We start from the raw sequence: 14,523 nt of genomic DNA, 5'->3' as shown, positions 1-14,523 counted from the left end.
ACTGTGGGAACTGAGTGTGGATCACAACATAGCATTCTCACTTTTTTTGTTGTTGTTGGTTTGTATTTTATTTTCTTTCTCATTTTTTTTCCTTTTTGATTTGATTTTTCTTGTGCAGCAAGATAATTGTATGAAGATGTATGCATATATTGGACTTAACATATATTTTTACAATGTTTAACATATATTGGATCACTTGCTATCTAGGGGAGGAGGTGGGAAGAAAGGGGAAAATTAGAACACAGGGTTTTGCAAGGGTTAATGTTGAAAAATTATCAATGCATCTGTTTTGAAAATTAAAAAGCTTTTATAAAAAAATAATAAAAAAAGAATGAAAGAGAAAAAAAGTCAGAAAGAGACACAGACAACCAAAGCAATGTTGGTACTTCCATGTCAAAATGAACAGTTCTTTAAAAGTGTGTAATGAAATAATAATTAATAATAAGACCTACCCCCCAGGATTGTTGTAGGATTAAATAAGATGATAATTGTAAAGCACTTCACAAAAGTGCCTAGCACATAGTTAAGTGCTATATAAATGCTAGGTATTATTATTATTATTATTAAATAAAGATTTATGAATTCATATATAACTCCCTTTTCTACTTTGCATAAAGAAATGGTAATGTTTGTCAAATATACAAAAAAAAGTCATTACAGTGTGAGCAGAATTAGAAGAACAATTTAATAAGGACAGCAATAATGAAAAGAAAAACAACTTTAAAAAGATTTGAAAATTGTTCACTGCAATAACCAATCATATCTCCATAGGACCTAAAGAGAAACCTGTTTCCCTCCTTCTCCTAGGTGATAGGCACGAAATCAAAAAGAAACACACATTTATAGACATGGACACAGTGTGGATCTGTGTAATGTTCTTCTCTAAAATATAATGTTCTCTGGGAGCAGGTTTCTTGGAGAGCTTCTGGGAGCAGCCTTAGTTTCAGTTCAGTTCAATAATCACCCCAAATGCAGCCAGGAGTTAAAGTCCAATTCCTTTATTGTCTCCTTCAAAATAGCCCAGTTAGCTTTCTTGGAGGCCTGTATTTCTCCTTGGTTCCAAGAGCTCCTGCCCCTAGTCCTTTGCCTCTGCCAGTTTCAGTCTCTAGTTCCCTCTGAATCCAAAGCCTCCAGTCAGCACAAGGGTGGAAGATGGAATGAATCTGACTCTGCCTCTGAGAGTGGGCTTGTGGGTCTGGCCCTGAGAGCTTCTTGCTTATATGCTGCGCACTAAGTATACACCAATCATTACATCACTAGGAAATCATTATTTGTTGAAGGATTAAATCAGTGCTAAACTAGATTTAACCATTGTCTCCTCAATTCCACTTAGCACCTTGTTTCAAGTTCTGGCCCATAACATCTCCTTGTAGAATCAGATCAATCATACTGAACCAAGCTAAGTTAGATAACTATTGTCTCTATCAATTCCACTGATTTAGTACCTTGTAAGAATCATAACAGATCTGTTTTCCTTAATATACATATTTGTGCCAAGGGGCTTTATTTCCTTTCAGTTTTTAATTGAATGTGGAAAGGGATATTATAGTGATGCCAAAAAAAGGAGGGGAGTGGGAAAAAGAGAGAATTGAAACACTTTTTAAAAATACATAGAAGAGTGATTGAAATGATTTTAAAAATTGTGGGAAAGAACAAAAGGAAGTTCAGATAAGCAAGACAATAACATAAGTAATATAAAATAACAGAATTTATTATACTTTTTTTAAAAGCAAGTGATATAAAATAGACATTGACAGTTTCATATAGAATAGTTTTTGTGTTCTTGGGTTCTTTTTTATGTTTATAGAAAGAAATGTTCTCTCTCTCTTTTTTTTTTTTTTTAGCAATTTTAAGCTGGAGTGGGTGTGAATCAAATAGTGGAGGTGGATCCCACAGGATGAGGAATGACAGAAGGTCAGATTGTAAGAAGGTAGGGATTACAGGATAGTAAATAGTAAAACTTAATGCTTTTATAATTTTATACTTTCTAGAAGTAATTGGTTTTCATATGTGTTTTTAGAATAATGCCTTTTTTTTTCCAAATTCCAAATTTTAAAAAAAATTAAAGCATTATATATACTTTATATAGTACTATATAGTATAATTTATAATATTAATATATGTCTGAAGGTATAAGAAAAAGCAAGCAGGTTTGTCATATGGTGAAAATTAGAACGAACAGTTGGATATATCATGGAGCACACTGTTAATAGATGACCTTGAAGAAGCCTCCAACATATTGGGATCCTCTATGGAAGATTTTAAGAATAATGTAGATGAGAAACACAAAATTTTTCTCAAACTAGACAAACCCTCCATCCCACTCTGCTAATACCAATGAAATCAACTTCAACAAAGTAGTAACATTTTCCTGCATAAGGTAACAAATGTCTTTCCACAGGCAAATAAGCAAACAGAAAAAAGTATGTGCACTTAATATTTACCTGAAAAAAGCAGAAGTTTTTTTTAGCATATGGCAAAGTATGTGACATATCTATTGTTTTGGGAAAATTTAGCAGTCAAGAGAAATCTAACCCATTTAGATAGTTGACAGCTTGACAGCTCAGAATCACTGCATGTCATTTTAATGTGTCTGTTGTAGTCAAAATGTCATTGTTAAACTTACAGTCAGTAGGTTTCATCATAATCATAAAATTCTATAATTAAACAACTTGCTGATTGCAGGCATTATTCTAAAAACACATATGAAAACCAATTACTTCTAGAAAGTATAAAATTATAAAAGCATTAAGTTTTACTATTTACTATCCTATAATCCCTACCTTCTTACAATCTGACCTGTCATTCCTCATCCTGTGGGATCCACCTCCACTATTTGATTCACACCCACTCCAGGTTAAACTTGCTAAACTTGCCATATTCACAATCACACACACACACACACACACACACACACACACACACACACACCCCCTTTTACTCATTTCACCTTATTTATGGTGTCTAACATAAACAAGGTCCTTTCTTATGTTTTACAACACTTTTCTATTTTATTTCTATTCTACTTGCTATTTTGTTCTTCAGTAGCAATTGCAAATGTTTTTCTCACAAGGAACTAAGTACCCCATTCTGATTTAAAACTAACGATTTAGCCTCCTAGATTATTTGACTTCTCTTGTACAGATTCAACTCTTGACAAAAAAATCTTCCGAATACTGTATATTCTCTTAACTAAAGTTTAGAATATAGACTTTAAAAAAAAAAGTGCTGTACATGAAAACACCATGAATCCAGTCACAGAACATCCTAAGCAGGGAAAAGAACTAGAAGAGTTAGGGCAAATCATAAAAGTATTAGAAAAAGATGACTGGATGTTCTAACTGAATAATAATAATAATTATTATTATTATTATTTAACATAATTTCTGGATGAAGAAAATTAATCATCCATTTCTAGAGATTAAAACAAAGTTTTGATGAGAAATATATCTTCATCAAGGATTTCATAAGACTTTAAAAATAATATTACTGGAGTTGACATTAAAAAATTAATTTTGTCAGGTATATTGTAGAAAGCATGATCTAGCAGTGGGACTCTGTAAGATTATATTAAATTGCTCTCACCTTAAAAAAAAAAAACTATATATAATGAGATTTGTGATTTCATATAGGGTTTTTTTCTGTTTCTTGTATATGGAAATGTTCATGTTTGTTGGCATCTGTGAAATTCAGAATAATAAATAACTTTTTAAAATTACAAGAAAAAAAGAGTGATTTAAAGCTTTCCAGAATTAATTATCCAAATTACTAATGTGAAAGAATTAATAAAATATATCACATATGCTAATTAGCTAAGAAATTCCCTTAAACTTCTTGACATATTCAAAAAGTAGCCAACTATGTAACAGATAATTCTGAATTAACCTAAGAATCTTGAGGCCTAAGGAGTGCTGAAGAAAACCAAAGTAGGAAGGTTCTAAAGAGAAGATATTTTTGCTTAGACTTTGAAATAGTATTTTTCAATTTATGGCAGGTCAAAGTTTTCCAATGACACTATTCACTCCTGTCTTCCAGTGTTAACTAAATCCTCAATATTAACTAAATAGATTCTTCATTATGACTGACCTAAATCTCTCCACCAAAAAAAACAAACAAACAAAAACACCTTAATACATGGGCCCTGATAAATTAACAAGGCAAAGAGACAAAAAAAAATTTTTAAATGATCATTTTTGGAAGAATCCCCAAGGCAGACTTGTAGAAGAAGAAAACTACATCTAATCTGACCAAACAATAACTTAAGAACTTCTATTTTATACATCACTTCAAGATTTACAAAGTACTTTCCTCACAATAGCTCATGAAATTTGCTATAGTGGCCAGAACAGAGACAAGGAAGACTTGAGTTCAAACTCCTGCTTAAATACTTACTAGTTATTTAACCCCAGTTCAAGTCACTTAAACTCCCTAATTCTCAGTTGTCTAACTTGTAAAACAGAAATTAATAATATCAGCTATCTCACAGGGCTGTTGCAAGGATCAAATGAGGTATAAAATAAAAATCAAATCAGGTACAAAGCAACTTTACAAGTCTTAAAGTAGGTGACAATTTTTGGCTTTTATATTTTATATTTTAAAGCTAATGGCCTTACCAATGGTCAGAGACATCCTAAGTATCATAGCCAGCTCTTCTGTTTCCAAGTGTAATGCTCTTAACATACTTCAGGTAGCCAACCAAAGATGGCATGATCAAAAGCAATGTTAGAAACATCAAAAATACATGTGCTGTTGTCTCCAGATGATGTGAGCTCTGACATAAAGGATACAAAATATACATTCCAGTGGCAGGAGGTAAAGTGTTGCTCACAAACTGGCAAAGGAGGAAACAGTGACATTTCACATGACTCCCTGTTTTCAGTATTTTGGCCTGAGATTAGGATGATAGATTTTTTTTTAATTAGAAAAAATAAATCTTATAGATCATTGAATCCAATCTCTCATTTTATAGATGAGCCAACCATGACCAAGGGATGTTGCATTCAACATAATTCAACAGTTGTCAAAGGTTATAAAGACAGTCTGTGGCAGAAGAATTTGAATCCAGATGTTAATGGAAATAAGAAAAAGGAACTTGTATTCCAAATACAAGACTCTTTGATCTGAGAAGTGGGACATTCTGACCCCTTAGGAAGGGAAGGGACTTTAATGTTCCATAAGAGAAGACTTGAAAGATTCATTTAGGCAAAAAGGGAGGGAGATAGTAAAGAGAGAGGAAGGGAGAAAGGATGGAAGACAGAAAGTGAGGGAAGGAGGGAGGGAGGAAAAAAGAGAGGAAGAAGAAGGAAAGAAAGGAGGAAGGGAAAAAGAAAGAAGGAAGAGAGGGAGGGAACAAGGGAGGAAAGCAGGGAGGAAAGGAAAAAGTGAAGGAGAGAGAAAGGGAGGAAGAGGGAGAGAAGAAGGAGAAAAGAAGAAAAGGAGAAATAAAAGGAGAAAGGAAGGAAAGAAAGGAGGGAAGGAAGGGGGAATAGAATGATGGAGAGATGGAAGAAGAGAGGGGTGGAGAGAGGGAGGGAAGGAGGAAAGGAGAGAAGGAGGGAAGGATGAAAGAGAGGAGAAAATCATTTAAGCACCTACCACATACTATGCTAAACATTACAAGTACTGCTTCATTTGATCCTCAAAACAACTCTTCAAGGTAGGTGTTATTACTATTATCTCCATTTTACATTTGAGAAACCTGAGGAAGGCATGTAAACTCACAAAATTAATTTAACCCTCTCTTAGTTTAGTGAAGAGGAAGATGCTTTATTTCACAGAATTTCCCTTGACTTTTATGCTGCATAACCTTGGGTCTTCTTGTCTTCATATATCTTCTGCAAGTGGTAAGGGGAAAAGATATGGTCTAGTTTATAGTTTCGAGATGCTTGAGTACTGAACCATAAAGCAAGATGTTTGTTCTGACCTTAAATCAAGATCCATTACATCATAGGATTAGATATCCCATAATTTATTACTGAGTACAACCAGAAGATGATTAATTAGACAATGTAACTTCTATTTCATCTGTGAAACTGGGATAATTAAACATACCCCTCTAACTGAGAAGAGAGAGCAAAGAGATTGAGAGAGACAGAGACAGAGTCAGAGAGAGAGACAGAGAGAAAGAGAGAGACAGAGACAGAGAAGCGGGGGTAGGGGGAGAGGGAGGGCAGGGAGAAGGAGAGACAGAGACAGGGAAAGCAATATTATGCATTCCCTAAAATTCTTCATTTATCTGGTTGTAAAAATATCCTGCAGTACATTGAGGGTAGCACCATCTTAGCAAGACAAGAGAATATAGGAGAAATGAAATCCAAAGGACAGAAATCTGGTTGTAAAAATATCCTGCAGTACATTGAGGGTAGCACCATCTTAGCAAGACAAGAGAATATAGGAGAAATGAAATCCAAAGGACAGAACCAACCTGCTCAGGTTCAACGTGGCAAAACATGGATATCTTTTCCTTTACAGCCATTTCAATGGGCTTTGAACTTCTGCACACAATCTGTATCAAAGTCAATGAGTTACAAATCAGTCACCAGGAGACTAAGATAAAATGCAATTCTACAGACATTAATCATTCATTTTGTGATCTGAAAAAGAGCATAATCTTTTAACTAAGAGACTTTGAAGTTGGTCCAAATCATTATGAGCAAATGCATTAATAGTAGGTGACATTTAAACAGCATATTAATTTTATGGAGGGAAAAAACAATTTTATATCCGTTATCTTCTCTGATCCTCATTTTTAAAAAAATCTTATGATCTGATGATGTAAAAACTATGATCCCAATTTTGTAGATAAAGAAACTGAAGGTTAGTTAAAATGACTTTTCTAAGGTCATACATTTAGGAATTGAATCAGAGCTTAAATCAAGAATTTCTAACTATATATAGTATTCTACCTAACACTACACTAAATCTGTGGATAAAGTCCTGAATTCCAAAGTAACTCAGATGTGTGTATTATAAAATAAATAATTATATAACATATAAATTCAGATATAATGATAATTAAAGATGTCATTATAAAACCCTAATGAATACAATCACCAGCCACGATCCCAGAAGGCCAATGATGATACCCTGAAAGAAAAGTGACAGACTTAATAAGCAGAAAGACTTGAGATTTTTGGACATGGACAATGTGGGAATTCTTTTTACTTGACTGTTATAAGGGTTTTGTTTTTCTTTTGTTTTCAGGGGAAGCAGAAAGAAGGGAAAAATAATGCTTGTAAGAGAAAAAAAGTATAATTAAAATTACTTCCAAAAACAGTTCATCAAACTTGAATGAAGTTTAAACTTTATTCATTAAACTAAAAGATAAGATAAAGACTATTATGAAGAGATTTAGATTGCTCATTATCTTGAGTCATTATCATTTAAACCAGAAATAAAATTTAAGTAGTGAGAGATATTAAGTAAATGCTTCAGGAATACAAAAAGGTATCTTAAGCAGAGTCACAATACTGAGGGATGTCCCCCACATTCATAATGGGAAATTCAATTCTTAAATGATACGCCTATATAATTGTCCTATTATCAAACTATCAACAAAACCAGATGATAATGAAAATAATAATAGCTTACTTCATATATATGTATTATATAAGAGTAGATTTTATATAATGTAATGTCATATCTATTTATTATATTTTGCATATCATATATTTATATTTTGTTTATTGCATGTTGTATATGTGTTTATTATATTTTATATATAATTGTATGTTGTGCAATATATGGCATATTACAAAATATAATATAATTATAATAATAATGTACACATAATAACATTATATAATGCTATATAATAATATAGCACTTCAGGACAATGGAAGGACAGTATATTAAAGTGGAATTCCTGGCTCTCATACTTTGTACTAGTGTGATCTTGGGCAAATTACATCACCTCTCTGTTGCTCCATCTTTTGAAAGAGGTGTTTGGCCTACAAGATCTCTAAGATTCCAGTTAGCTTGACATCTATGATCCAAAGAGAATGTAAATACTTAGTTGAAAAGTAGAAGCAATACCATACTTTTTAGCTTCCAAACAAAAACTTGTATAGATATAAAATTTGTTACACAACTAAAAGGCATCTCCTCTAGTTCAAGCCTCTTAACTCTAAATGAAGGAATTGAAATGCAAAGTTCTGGAGAGACCTTCTCAAAATCAAATAATTAATTAGTGGCAAGGTTTTTTGACTCCAATATCATGTTTTCCCTACTATTCTGCTCCAATAATGCAGCTGTGTCTATGTTATTTCTACATTGTAAGGATCTTAGTTAAGCAATTTGGGTGAAAGATGCTACAAAAATTAAAGCCTTTCTACATACTCTCACCCACTTAGCAGATTAAGTAACAGCCCTGAAAGGAAAAACAACTTTGAAAAACTTAAGAATTCTGATCAACCAACCATGTGTTCTGATCAACCAACCATGTGTTCAAAGGATCTTAAAAGTGATAGCCTGATGTAAAGTGATGGACTCAAGATACAGAAGCATCCAAACATTTTAGTTGAATCCTATTTTACTCTGATTGATTATTACAGGATTTGGGGGTTGTTTGGCTTTTTCCCTCTCTTAGTTTTTAGCTAGGGGTTGGGAAAAGAAGTTAGCAATAATGATCCCAAAAAGGTATATTTTTAAAACGTGCATAAGTTAAAAAAAAAAAAAAAAAAAGTACAGACAGTAGGGCAGTTTTTAAAGTAATGTGCAGAATTTATTATATACTTTTTTAAAAGCTAATGGTAGGAAATGAGGCTCTATGGTTTCTTAGAAAATCTCTTTGGGTGTTCTGCTATTAGATAGATAGATAGATAGATAGATAGATAGATAGATAGATAGATAGATAGATAGATAGATAGATATGGAAATGCTATTTTTGGAGAGTGTCTAAATTCAGATTTTTTTTTAAAACTCAAATAAACAAAAACTTACCAGATCAGGAGACAATCCTAAACCTCTCAATGCCCGAACACTATTTTGTGTAGGTTTGGTTTTCTGTTCCCCTGTAGCACTGGGCTAAAAGAGAAATGTTAAGAGCTGAAATTTTAACAATGTAGATTGGCCCTATTCAAGACAAAGAATAAAGAAATATATACGATAATTATGCCCACTAAATTCAAGTAAAGTGGAAATATGTACAAACATCAGTGAATCTGATCATCACAGACAACTAATTTACCCATAATGTTCCAGATTGAAAAAGAAAATCAAAGGAAAATGGAATATTTCCATATCAGCTTTTAAGAAATCTGATTCAACTAACTATCCATTTCTTTCATAATCCACATCTACATATAACATAATTATGCTTCCATTTAATAGCTTAGGACAGAAGTACAGCCTGTTAAAAGTTACTTATCTCTGGTCAATAAAACTAGAAGTTTTAAATAATTTTACAGGATGAGTGATTCTGAATTATCTAAGGCTTCTTCCACCATGGAAGTATTTCCTAATCCAGACTTCAAAAGGACAATAGAGATGATATAAAATGTTCTATCAGGTTCCTCCTACCCACCTTCTGAAATCTTACTACAAATACCAGAGATAGGTTGGGAAAGAAAGGGCAGTAGGTTTGAAACTAACTTCTAAAAAGTAGAATACTCAGAAAAGACAAAATCATCTTTTTAAGTTTATACTTCACTATCATTGGTGGTAAGTTTTTAAGTAAGTGAAAATTTGCCATGAAACTGCACAAGAAAAAAAAAATCTACTAAAGTGAAATATTTGTGCTGCAAAGAAATGACATTTATCTGCAACTAAAACTGGCTTCTTACTTTATTTTGTAAGTAAGTTTATTATATCATGTGTAATTAGCTAACATCAGCAGCATTCAACTCAACTTTTAAATCTTCTGTACAAGTAAAGGATAAAAGCCCACAAAAACATTTCTTAAAATTAATAATATATCGAATTTGTACAGCATTTGAAAGCTTACAAAGCTCTTTACATACATCTTCTCACTTGATTCTCACAATCCCATGAAGTATGTACTAGTATTAATAAGCCCTCATTTTACCAAAGAGTAAACAAAGTCTTAGAGAAATTGAGTAACCTGGCTATGGTGACATAACTAGTAATCACAAAACTAGTAAGTGACTGAAAGTAGTATTTGAATCTAGGCCTTCCCAATTCCAAATTCAGTACTCTCTCCTCAACACCCTACTGAAAACCTACCTGTGGGACGAGACTAACATGGATATTACAGAAGTTCTCTCTTTTTGCCTTAAACTGGAATTGTCTAAATGCTTCAACAAATGGCATGCCTTCAATGTCTCCAATAGTGCCACCCAGCTGGAAAAACAAAAATAAAAAGTTAATGTTTGATAATTTGATAACAAAGGAATGATTAAAATACATACATATATACATAGCTCCTATTCTGTTGCAATACTATCAGCCAAAACTGATTCTTATTTCTTTATGACCAAGTGCTATATGTTTTTAAAGAGTATAAAATAAACAATACTAGCTGTGTCACCCTAAGCAAATCACTTAACCCCAATTACAAAAAGAAGGAACTTAAAAGCAGACAAAAGTGGGGAAAAAATCAGAAGGGGCAAGTGATGGAAACCAATTAATGAGAGATAAATTAAAAAAAAAAAAAAAAGCAAGAGAATAAAATAGAGGAGAAAACAGTAAAGGAGAAGAGGACTAAAGAAAGGGCAAGTAGAGAAGGGAGAGAGATAACTTGGAATGTATTTAAAAGAAAGAGATATAGGACACACAGGCAGAGGAAAAGAATCTAGGGATAAAGATAAAAAATTGAACCAGATAGATAGTAGCAGATGCAACAGTAAAAATGTTTGAGATAATAGAGAATTCTAATAACAACACCAAAAAAGCTGAATGTAGCTGGTCATATCTATTAGAAGATATTTAATACATTTCCCCTAAATTAAATTCAAAAAAAATGTTTTCAGAAGTAGACATTTGGTATGTCCCTATTGCTTCTAAGATAAAATATAAATTTCTTTTTTTTTAATTAAAGCTTTTTATTTACAGAACTTATGCCTGGGTAATTTTTCAACATTGACTCTTGCAAACTCTTCTGTTCCAAATTTTCCCCTCCTTCCTCCCACCCCCTCCCCTAGGTGGCAGGTAGTCCAATACATGTTAAATATGTTAAAATATTTGTTAAATCCAATATATGTATACATATTTATACAGTTATCTTACTGCACAAGAAAGATCGGATCAAGAAAAAAAAAAAAAAAAAACTTGAGAAAGAAAACAAAATGCAAGCAAACAACAGAAAGAGTAAAAATACTATGTTGTGGTCTACACTCAGTTTCCACAGTCCTCTCTCTGGGTGTAGATGGCTCTCTTCATCACAAGATCATTGGATTAAATCATCTCATTGTTGAAGAAAGTCACGCCCATCAGAATTGATCATCATATAGTCTTGTTGTTGCTGTATATAATGATCTCCTGGTGTTTCTGCTCACTTCACTTAGCATCAGTTCTTGTAGGTTTCTCCAGACTTCTCTGAAATTATCCTAGTTGGTCATTTCTTACAGAACAATAATATTCCATAACATTCATATAACTCAATTTATTCAGCCATTCTCCAATTGATTCAGTTTCCAATTTCTTGCCACTACAAAAAGGGCTGCCACAAACATAAAATATAAATTTCTTATCTTGCATTTTTTACCTTCAAATTTTTAAAGATCTTACACATTCTGTCTCCAATTTATTTCATAGGCCTCCTTTTTCATTCTTTCTAACCTGTGGCCAAACTGGCCTGTTTGCTATTTTCTGAAACTGGCATTCAGTTCCAACCACCATGCACCATGATCCTTACAGTCTCCCATCCCAGCAGCCCTTCTTACTCTCTTTCCACAACTAAGCAAAATAAATCAACAGGTCTCCCTTCACAAATCTCATTATACTTGTCCCTTCTTCATTATTTCATCACCTGCATTATCACAGAGGTATCTTATTTAGCTGCTCTGCCTCTAGTCTTTCTCACGTCAAAACTATTCTCTGGTACTACCACAGTAAGTTGTTTTTTATTTTTGTTTTTTCTCTAAAAGCCCTAGAGTATAAAATACCTTTTCATCTATACCTCTCAGAATGTCAAAATGCTTACCTTCCATCCAAGCTCGACATAGATGCCATCTCCTAAGGAAAGCCTTTGATGAGGACTTTGGGAGGACCTTTGTTTAGCAATCTCCCTTCTCAAAATATATATATATATATATATACATATTTTAAATAAATTTCTTATTCATTTTAAACATATAAAACAAGGGGGGAAAAATATGTATACAGCAGAACATGAGAGAGGATTCAATATAAAACAGCAAATTTCCATTTTAAGAGATCCTATATAATAAATACTACAAAGTGTTTTTTGAAGCTACCTAGCTTTTTTTTTTTTTTTTTGCTTCCTTCTTGTTTTCTTTTATTCTCTGCTGTACAATTTTTTTTCCCTCCCTCTCCCCCATCCAAGGTTACAATTAAAGATGGAAATAAAACACACAGAGATCTCTATAAACATACATGCATATACACATATGTAAGATCAAACTATGCATATTTCTATTTGTCATCTCTTTCTTCAGAGCTGTCAAATTAGCTTTCATTTATACATCTATTTATATATTATTCCCACCTCCTCTCCCTCCAATAATAAAGTTTTTGAGGACAGGGCTGTTTTTTGTCTTCATAACTTGCACATCTAGTCTAATATACATCTAGTACAGCACTTCTGTATATAGTAGGCTCTTATGAATTGAATGGCAATAGATTAAAATCATTCTACAAATATCATTCTAAATAGGTTAACTAGAAATACTTTTAAAACTGAAATAATTCATCTCAGTCAAAAATTAAGCTAATTTTAAATTTGTCTAGACTCATAATATTGAAATGTTTATTATGGAGTAAGTGCTGGAAGATACGAAACAATTCTAACAAGAGTACCACATGCTCCTCACTAACTCATTTTGGTATAGCAGTTTATCTATAACTGACTTAGATTAAATAAATTTGCAATCCAGATAAGAAAATAAATTTAGAAAACAAAATACAACAAATTAAATAAAATTAAGTGCTACATGGCAGGGTGTAAAGACTAAAGCCAGAAGGTAAAAAATTCAGCAAAAGGAGATAGATCACTGAAGGATACATATGGAAAAGATGGAAACTTGAACAGTTCTGCTATGAAATCACCTACTTCCATCACTTTTAACTCTCACCTCTAGGCCCCTGATCTAGTTCCAGCTACACTTTCAAAGCTACATTCACAGGTGTTGTGAGATCCAAATGGAATGGAATTTGAAAAGTAAAGTGCTACACAAATGCTAGTAGTTATTATTATTAGCCTCCAATTACCAGGCCTCCAGTCTGATGATGACTTCATTACCTGAGCCTTTTACTATTCTGCTAATTAACTGAAACAATGTTTACAGAGAGAGAAGCTAGGTGGCACAGTAGACAGAGTTCTCCCGACAGAGATCCAGCCTCAGACATTTACTGTGACCCTGGGCAAGTCTCTTAACCCTGTTTGCCCCAGTTTCCCCATCTGTAAGGTAAACTGGAGAAGAAAATGACAAATCATTTCAGTATGTTTGCCAAGAAAATGTCAAATGGAAGTCACAAAGAGTCAGATGAGGCCTGAACAGTAAAAGCGTTTATAGAGTTATATTAGGGGGTACTGATAAAAGTTTAAGTGGGTTGGGAGAGTAAGAGGAAGGGAGTATGCAAACACTTTTAAATTTAAGCTGAATTATTAAGTCTATATTCAACAAACAACAAATCAAGCCCGAACTTATAGTGATTATTAATTTCTCAAGTTTCACAGTGAAAACTAGACAATGATTGTTCCAATACATTCCTATCTATATATCTACTTTGTGGTCACCCAAATTTTGCATGTTTAAAACTAATTTCATTTTCCCCCTGCACCCAAGAGAAAGACTTCTCTCTATTTCCATGGTACCATAATTCTTATAGTTATCCATCATGGAGTCATCTTATATTACTCACACTCTTTCCATGAGCAGGTGTCTACTTTTATCAACCTGTTCCTGATTCTAGGATCATCCATCACGTCACACCTGAATTACTGTAGAGAACCAGGTATTCTACTTGCAAGCTCTCTCCTCTCAAAACCATTCCCTGAATCTGACATATTAAGCTTTCTAAAATATCAGTTAAATTATGTCACTCTCCTGCTTAAAAAAAAAAAAAAAAAGGCCTTCCAAGGCTCCCCCATTATCTACTGGATAAAGTCCAAATTCTTTAACCTGGCATGTGGAAGTCTACAATCTGACTATTATCCAACTTTTTTTTTTTTTTTTTACTTCTCTGAACATAAACTATAGCTAGAACATGAACTAGAACTATAACTATAGTTAATGTTTACTAATATAACCCAGGTTCAAACCTGACCCATTCCTACTTCTAAAACAAAATCTAACTTTCCCCGTCACCTTTTCTATCAAAATCCTATTCTATCATTCAAAGGCCTTCTCAAATCTTAACCTCCCATACTAATGATGAAACAAA

General features: G+C 33.0%; 1 protein-coding gene across 1 annotated transcript in view; it reads right to left on the bottom strand.

Moving 5' to 3' along the window:
* CTPS2 (CTP synthase 2) overlaps window positions 1–14,523 on the bottom strand; it is a gene marked incomplete in the record, with an annotated part of 155,377 nt that overhangs the window by 116,143 nt on the left and 24,711 nt on the right. The window contains 3 exon segments of the mRNA XM_074299909.1: window positions 6,425–6,505; window positions 8,941–9,024; window positions 10,183–10,299. Of these exon segments, the coding sequence (XP_074156010.1) occupies window positions 6,425–6,505; window positions 8,941–9,024; window positions 10,183–10,299 (282 nt within the window).

The sequence above is a fragment of the Sminthopsis crassicaudata genome, chromosome 3, assembly GCF_048593235.1.
Source record: "Sminthopsis crassicaudata isolate SCR6 chromosome 3, ASM4859323v1, whole genome shotgun sequence".
In the NCBI taxonomy this organism is placed as follows: domain Eukaryota; kingdom Metazoa; phylum Chordata; class Mammalia; order Dasyuromorphia; family Dasyuridae; genus Sminthopsis; species Sminthopsis crassicaudata.
This window is presented reverse-complemented; position numbering and strand designations above follow the sequence as displayed.